The sequence below is a fragment of the Pteropus medius genome, unplaced genomic scaffold, assembly GCF_902729225.1.
Source record: "Pteropus medius unplaced genomic scaffold, Ma_sr-lr_union100, whole genome shotgun sequence".
NCBI lineage: Eukaryota > Metazoa > Chordata > Mammalia > Chiroptera > Pteropodidae > Pteropus > Pteropus medius.
In genome coordinates, this window is record NW_024352780.1 from 1,096,746 (window position 1) to 1,104,485 (window position 7,740).

A 7,740-nucleotide genomic window follows, 5' to 3' on the forward strand; every position below is an offset into this window, starting at 1 on the left:
GGGCGTGGGGACGGGCCGTGGGCGTGGGGACGGGCCGTGGGTGGGGACGGGCCCTGGGCGTGGGGATGGGTGAAGGGGCAGAGCGCAGACGTGGGAGGCGGGGGCCTGGACAGCGCGCAGTGTCTGTCCTTCCCACTGCGTGCTGCGTGCACCCCGCTGATGTAGGGCGTGCCCGTCACCGGACACGGTGTCTGCTAACCTCCTCCCTCCTGGTGCGGAACAGCACCTGCTTCGTGCAGCTTCGCAATCCGCACATAGCAAGGATGAAGGAAGACGTCCTCTACCATTTCAACCTGAGCACCAGCACGCACGATCTCCCTGCCATGTTTGGGGATGTGAAGGTAAGAAGCGGGGCCTTTAGTTCTGGGGCTTTGTCCTCAGATCGGCCTCTCCGTAGGTGGCGCGTGGACTTCTTTACAGAGGGCAGAAGTGACAGGACAAGCGCATGAAGGATACGTTTATCAGATGTCTGCAAATTGCTACTGATGTTTCGATTATATGAGCCAGTGAAAGAAAAGCATCCTGAGCACTGCCATGTCGGTCCCTGAGTAATTCCTCCCGATTCAGTCTGTCAGGGGAACAACGTAGGTTCTCTAAGGAGATACGAAGCAGGCAAGGATGGGTAAGAGTGTTGGTGACCGACGAAGATGCTGTCCATACTTTTAGTTCGTTGCCTTTAATGCCTCCCAGGCCATTTTCCCCACAAAGTCTGAAGCGCCTCCGTTCAGGTTTATCTTTACGTGGGATTTTTAAAATGTCTAATCCCTGTGGGTAAAAATGGACTCACGTGTGAACTCAAAACAGAAACAAACCAGAGACACTAGAACCCACTGGGCCGCCTGAGCTCATCACGACACAGCGCCGCGCCCCATCAGCACTGCGCTCTCTGTGGAGCTGGTGTCAACGCTTTCCGTGTGTTTTAAATTAACTCGATTTCCATTCTCCCATTAGTTTAATTTTCTTTTCTTATGTTTAGATGCTAATAATTCTTTGATCATCAACGTTTTTAAGCTGGTTTATTTACTCGTTTTTCTTGTGCTAAACAAAATGAAAAGCAAGTTCTTGTATATGGCACTTCAGTTTTCTGACAGCCACCACCCACCATGGCTGCCGCTGGCCAAGCCCGTACCAGTCCCTGGCACTTTCTACGCACTGGACATTCGGCCCTCGGCCAGCTGGGTGACAGGGAGCAGGCAGGACCACATTTTACAGATGGGCTGTGGGCCCAGGCAGCCCAGCGAGGAGTCGGTGCCATCTTGTTCCAAACCTAGCTGCTGTCCACGGGGTGGGTGGGGACTGGCAGGGGGACCTGGGTCACCTCTGGGGGCAGAGCAGGGGCTGCTTCTCCTGTGTCGCGTGGCGCCCATGGCTTTGGGCCCCCAGGCCTCCTGCGCTGGGTGGTGGTTCCATGAGCCGCGGCCTGGAACTGAGTGTCAGGGTCATCAGAAGGGTAGCCGGGGAGCCTGCGTTTCTAGCGAGTTCTCGGAGGGGCTGATGTTCTGTTGGGGCACCCCCAGGACCCCGGCTCTGTCCCCTCGCACTGACCCGGGCTTGTTCCCTCCGCAGTTCGTGTGTGTTGGGGGCAGCCCTTCCCGGATGCAGGCCTTCATCGAATACGTGTCCTCCGAGCTGGGCCTCGGCCGGCCGGGTGAGGACCATCCCAACATCTGCGTGGGGACCGACCGCTACGCCATGTTCAAAGCGGGGCCAGTGCTGTCCGTCAGTGTGAGTACCTGCCCCGGGCCAGTCCTCGGCTCCGCGGACTCCCCAAGACGACCCGGTCCCCTCGACAGCCGTTCGTGTCAGGCTGGGGTTAGGGGAGCCCGCACTTGGGCTGCAGAGAGGAGAGACCACACACTCACGGGGCACACGTGGGGACACTCCCAGCTGTGTGCTCACGGAGACGGTGTCAGGCCGGAGGCCCAGGAGGAGGTGCCTGGACAGGGCGGCGAGGTGAGGCCTGCGCCACCTTGCAGTGAGGTCCCCACATGCGCGCGGCTTAGCAGTGAGGGGCACGCGGATGTCCGCCGTCCCACCAGAGGCGCCTCTGTGTTGGGCGTCCGTCGTAGGCCGCGGTGTAAATGACAAGCTCCATAGTTAGGGTGTCCCTGTGCCTACACGAGCACCCCTGTTCAGCGCCACAGAATTCACGGACGCGCTTCCCATGTGCAGGACACCGTGGCAGACACATTCCCAAAGGGGCGCGATGCCTTAGTAGCAGCGCCCGCTGGGATGGGGGCGCCGGAAGGGGCTGTAGGGAGGGCGGAGGGCGGGGAGACGGAGGACGTGGCGCAGAACCGAGGACGCATCCCGTCCGTCGCGCTGAGCCACCACCAGTCGGTTCAGCCGGAGCGGAGAGCGCAGGAAGAGGAGGCGGGAAACGCAGCGGGCGTGGGCGGCGGGCACCTGCGCGGGCACCTGCGCCGGCCTCTGCGCGGGCGTCCGGGGCCTCAGCTTGCGTCAGGTGCGCCAGGGGTCGGACAGCTCAGCGCAGCGTCAGAAACGGTGTCCGAGTCCCCGTTCGAGTCCCGCTGGAGCGCCCTCCCCTCCCCCAGCGAGGCGCCCGCAGACGCCCACGCATAACGCCGGTTTCCTGCCCGTTCCAGCACGGCATGGGCATCCCCTCCATCGCCATCATGCTGCACGAGCTCCTCAAGCTGCTGTACCACGCCCGCTGCTCCGGGGTCACGGTCATCCGCATCGGCACCTCTGGAGGGATAGGTGAGGTGCGGCGGGGCCTCGCGTGGGCGAGGACCGGGCCCTGCCGGTCCGGGACGCTCATGGACGGGGCGTCGAAGGAGCTTGTGTTCTTAGTTTTCGGCCCAGCCCGTTCTCCTAACCTGCACCCCAGAAACAGGCCCAGAAGGGCGCCCCGCGAGCCTTCCCGCGTGCTCGCTCCTCCGGGCCTCCCGCCCCGCCCCCGCCTTCTCGGCCTCTGTCCCCGGCTCGCCTCCCTCCCTGTTCCTGCAAAGCCTCGGAGCAGCTCGTGAGAAAACCCTCAGCCCAGCCACAGCGGGCAGAGTGAGAGGGAGCACGGGGTTCGGTGTCCCCAAGCTGCCCGAAGAGGGCTCCGTCCTCAGCATTTGTTCGACAGCCACAGAGATCGCGAAGAATGGGGCGCAGTGGGGAGCGAACGCTGGGCGTCGCGTCGCGCTTTCAGCGAAGCTGTCAGGCGACTTCGCCTTACGCAGGTCGTGCCCCTGGCGCCCCAAGTCTGCGCCAGCCTTTGCGCTGTGAACCGGGTTCTGCGGGGTTCCCGGCCCGCCCGTGCGCGCGCACGCGGGTGCTTCCCGCGGCTCCTGGGTTCAGGGTAATGCTAGACTTTAGGTTGTCCGCCGGGGGCTGGGGGGTGCTGCGGCCCTCAGAGCTTCCGCACACATCACCTCACGTTTCTTTCTCATTATTAGACAGAGTGGTATGAAAATCAGTTTGCAGATGGTAATTGCATTTAAAGTTGTTCCTGGGAAACAGCCGTGACCACGAGCCACCTGGTCCTGCACCCGTCACTGTGGTGCCATCCACCGGACAGGCACAGCCGTGCGCCCGCGCCCTGTCCGCCCTGAGCTCCGCAGCTCGGCGCTGAGTCCTGGCCTCGCAGGGGGTTTGGAATGGACCAGAGAGAGCTGGGGAGGGTGAGGCTAGCGTCCGAGTCCCCGGAAACTGCCCCGCGAAGGTGGACAGTCAATGAGGGAGCCAGACCCCCGGCCCCTGGACTACAGTGGTGACAGAGCGTGACACGGTGTCCCCGCAGAGCTCCAGGTGGGAGGCTGGCATGGGCACCCTCTGGAGAAGCAGCAGCACAGGGCAGCCATGGGGCGTCCGACCGCCGTGGGAACGGAATCCCAGCACAGCTCCGGCCGGGGACAGTGCGGAGTCTGTGTGAGGGACACCGGGAGGTGCTCACTCACGCCGAGATCCGTGGGGCTTGACTTCATGAAAGCCGTCAGCCCGAGCTGTCTTCTAGGCACACTCTCTGGGGAGAACCGCTCAGGGGACCAGGGAGAGGGGTCCGGGCAGACATCCAGGAGCAGGGGAGCAGGACCGCGGGGCGTTAGCGACCTTCGCGTTCTTTAATGCCCCGTGGAAACAGCCGGCGTGGGCGCGCTGGAGCACACCTCCCGACTTCCTCCTTCCTGAATGTTCAGGAAGACCAATTTCACACTAAAATAAGCATCAGGAGGGGCTCGTGGTCAAATCACGTGCAAAGCCAGATAAGATTAAGAATAGGGGCAGAATAATGTCTCTGCACACAGGGACACGGCCTAGGATGCTCTGCCCGGAAAACCTTCAGGCTGGACCTGGAAGGTCATCACCCCAGAGGAAGATGGGTGGTCAGTGGCCAGTCGCCGTCCGAGCTGGGATTGGGGTGCACGGGGGTTCATATGCTGTTCTTGTCTACTTTTGTAATTTCTTAAAATCTTAAATAGTGAAAAGGCACAAAACAGGGACCAGGTACACCCGCGGTGGTGATCGCTGGCGCCACTTAAACAGCGCAGTGACCGGGAGCCACGCGGCACCGGAGGGCGGGTCCTGGCTCTTTCTCCTTTGCTCTCTCCCCTGCCCTCCCATACCTTCCGCGCCGCTTCCCGCCTCTCACCTTTGGAGCAGAGACGCTGGCCTCGGAGCGAGGGCGCCGCCGGTCCCTTTCAGAGCTAGTGGGCTGCAGTATCTCCGGGCTCCTGATTTTCTGCGCGTGCTTGGCTCCGCCCCCCGCCGCCCCAGGTGGCTGTGACACCCGCCTCTCCTGCAGGTCTGGAGCCGGGCTCCGTGGTCATCACGCGGCGGGCGGTGGACGCCCGCTTCCGGCCGGAGTTCGAGCAGGTGGTCCTGGGCGAGCGGGTGGTCCGCAGCACGGAGCTGGATGAGCCGCTGACGCGCGAGCTGCTGCAGTGCTCCGCGGACCTGCGCGAGTTCGGCACGGTGGTGGGCGACACCATGTGCACCTTGGACTTCTACGAAGGTGGGAGTGGCGGCCGGCCCGCAGGGTCCCCGCGCCGCCCTTCCCACGTCGGTGTGGGCGCTGCGCTCTGCTTTCCGCCGAGTGCGCGGTTTGGGCTCCAGGGCGCGTGGGCTGCAGGGGTGGAGAGCGCCCTGTGTCCTGGTGGGTGGCACGGCGGGCGGTGACTGGGTGCATGCGGTCAGCACCCACGCCAACGTGGGCATGTCGCCCTTTGTCTTCAGGGCAAGGCCGTCTGGACGGCGCTCTGTGCTCCTACACCGAGAGGGACAAGCAGGAGTACCTGCGGGCGGCCCACGCGGCTGGCGTCCGGAACATCGAGATGGAGTCCTCCGTGTTTGCAGCCATGTGCCGTGCCTGTGGCCTCCGAGGTAGGTGGCACTTGGCCTCACCCCTCTTCCCACACCCAGCCTGGTCACCCTCTCTGGGTCCCTCCCCTCCCCCCACCTCAGTGTCTGCCTTCCTCAAGGCCCTGTCCCCAAGGCCTGCTCTGGACCAGGTGGCATTGCGCACCCCCGTGCTCAGACTTCCTTTGACTGTCACGTGGCCAAATGCAGGATTCTCGGTGGCTGCAGGACTCTCGGGCTGCCAGGGGAGCTGGGAAAGATGACCAGAGGCCACCAGGTGGGCTCAGGTGCTGCAGGCAGTAAGGCTGCCACCCGCCCTGCAGTGAATCTGGCTTTCAGAGCTCTGTGGATTTCTAAATTGGGATTAATCCACCCCAAGTTCCTAGCCACCCAGCAAGGTCCTGCTCTGCTTTCCAGGATGCCGGCCTCCCCGTCATTGTCCCTGGCCCTTCAAGGCCGAGCAGGCCCACGGCTGATCCTGGAAGCAAAAGCCGGGGAGAATACAGCGAGGCCAGGGCAGGGTGGCGTAAGGCGGAGGGGCCTTCCAAGCCCTTCCGCGGTCTCCATCTGTCAACGTGCCTGTTGGTCACCACGGTGGCCCTTCCTCTGAGGGGATAGCAGAGGTGACGCCTCTGGTCTGTGAACTAAGCCACAGGTGCAGCGCTTTGCCCTGACGTGGTCTTTGCTCTTTGCAGCGGCCGTGGTGTGTGTCACCCTCCTTGACCGTCTGGAAGGGGACCAGATCAGCAGCCCCCGCGAGGTGCTGGCTGAGTTCCAGAAGCGGCCGCAGCGGCTGGTGGGCCACTTCATCAAGAAGTGCCTCGCAGTGGCTTGAAGGGAGACAAGTGGCCATCACTGCTGCAAATAAAACCATCGCCCCGAGCCCCTTCCGCGTGACGCGTGCACACGGCACATGAGCCTTGGGGACGGGCGCGTCTCGGGGGCGAGGAGCCCCCCACTCGCTACGCGGGGTTCGCTGGCTGGGCTGCTTGGGGGCGTTTTCAGTGTCGTTCTGATTTGGGTTTTCCTTAACAGCGTTTCCCGGAAAAATGAAATATTCCTAGTGAAAAATGTCAGACCTTTACGTTCTAATGGTGGTTAGATTTACTTCACTAAATGAGAAATCCAGTTATAGTGCCAGGAAACCCGTTTCCTGATGCGTTTTGGAGTGGTGTGCATCACGTGTAACGAGAGACCAGCGAGAACCAGAGAAGCAGACACAGGACTATGAGAAATAAGTGCACACGTGGACACGTATGTGCAGTTAAAGTGCGTGGTCCACTTGTGTGTGAGCTTGGGGGGGCTGTGTGGGTCAAACGCGCCGGTCACGTGTCAGCAGGCCGCTGGGGAGCCAGCCGCGTGTGCGGGACTGGCTGTGGCCATGCTGGATTTTCGAGTGTGCAGCAGATTGGTGGCTGTGTGTATTGTCCCCGAGTCAGCAGTACGTACGCACAGTTCCTAAGTTACAACCAGCCACGTTCCGGAACCTTCCACGTGCGCCCAGTGACACTGCCATAATTACCCTCTGTTCGCCCTGTGGTGGGCGGACGAGCTGGGTCCCAGCTCACTGCACCCCACGCTGCCCCTCAGGCTGCACTGCCAGCCTCCGGGCACCTCGGCCTCCTCCGGGGCGGGTCACCGAGAGTCCGGCTGGGAGATGAGGGTGGGTGGAGGGGCGAATCCAGGGTGTCCCCTCCTGTCTAGAGGAGTCGGGTGTCCCAGGCCCTCTCAGCCTGGGGTGGGGGGGCGGTCTTGGGGAGTCTCCGACTTCTGGGTTGACCAGTTGACTTCTCTGCTGTGGCAATGTGGCTGATTCTGGTGTTGGACTGTGTTTTAAACGTGAGCCGTGTTTCCCACTCGTGCACGGAGGTGTGGGTCCCGCAGCTCGGCTCTGCGTGGCAGCTGTGTGACTTTGGGGCACAGGGAAGTGTAAGGGCTCTGGTGTTGGTGTGTGTGGTTCACAGACTCTTCCAAAAGCTCCTTCGCTGACATTCTGAGTCGCCCCAGCTGAGGGTGGGTGGGTCACTCAGGAAGTACTGAACCCTGCACCCTCAAATGCTCAAACAGCCCGTCCTCCCTGCCCCTGCTCACTGCTGGAAGCAGTGGTGTGGCAGTTGAACCCCGAAGTTTCCTTGGGCTCCCTCCAGTGGCCACTTGCTGCACCCTGTATCAGAGGCTGCCCAAGAGGGAGCCCCCATGGAGGCTGGTGGTGGCTGTCCACTTATAACCCCAGCACAAGGTCCTCCCCCCCAACCCCCCACCTCCCGTAAGTGTGGCTACTGAGGTCCCCTGCCACTGCCCAGGAGGACATCTGGTGAGCGAGGGAGGATGCAGACACTGGGCAATTGACAGCATTTAAGCGGAAGAGGGTGTTGCTACCAGCAGAGAAGGGCTGGGTCCCGCAGGGACGTCCTAGAACCCGCACGCTGGCAGCTT

General features: G+C 62.4%; 1 protein-coding gene across 1 annotated transcript in view; it reads left to right on the plus strand.

Moving 5' to 3' along the window:
- UPP1 (uridine phosphorylase 1) overlaps positions 1-6,449 on the plus strand; it is a 10,736-nt gene extending 4,287 nt beyond the window's left edge. Inside the window, exons 2-7 of the mRNA XM_039847118.1 lie at positions 224-341; positions 1,567-1,725; positions 2,607-2,721; positions 4,751-4,960; positions 5,182-5,328; positions 6,000-6,449. Of these exons, the coding sequence (XP_039703052.1) occupies positions 224-341; positions 1,567-1,725; positions 2,607-2,721; positions 4,751-4,960; positions 5,182-5,328; positions 6,000-6,139 (889 nt within the window). The 3' untranslated portion in view covers positions 6,140-6,449. The remainder of the gene's footprint in view (positions 1-223; positions 342-1,566; positions 1,726-2,606; positions 2,722-4,750; positions 4,961-5,181; positions 5,329-5,999) is intronic.
- Positions 6,450-7,740: the final 1,291 nt, after the last annotated feature.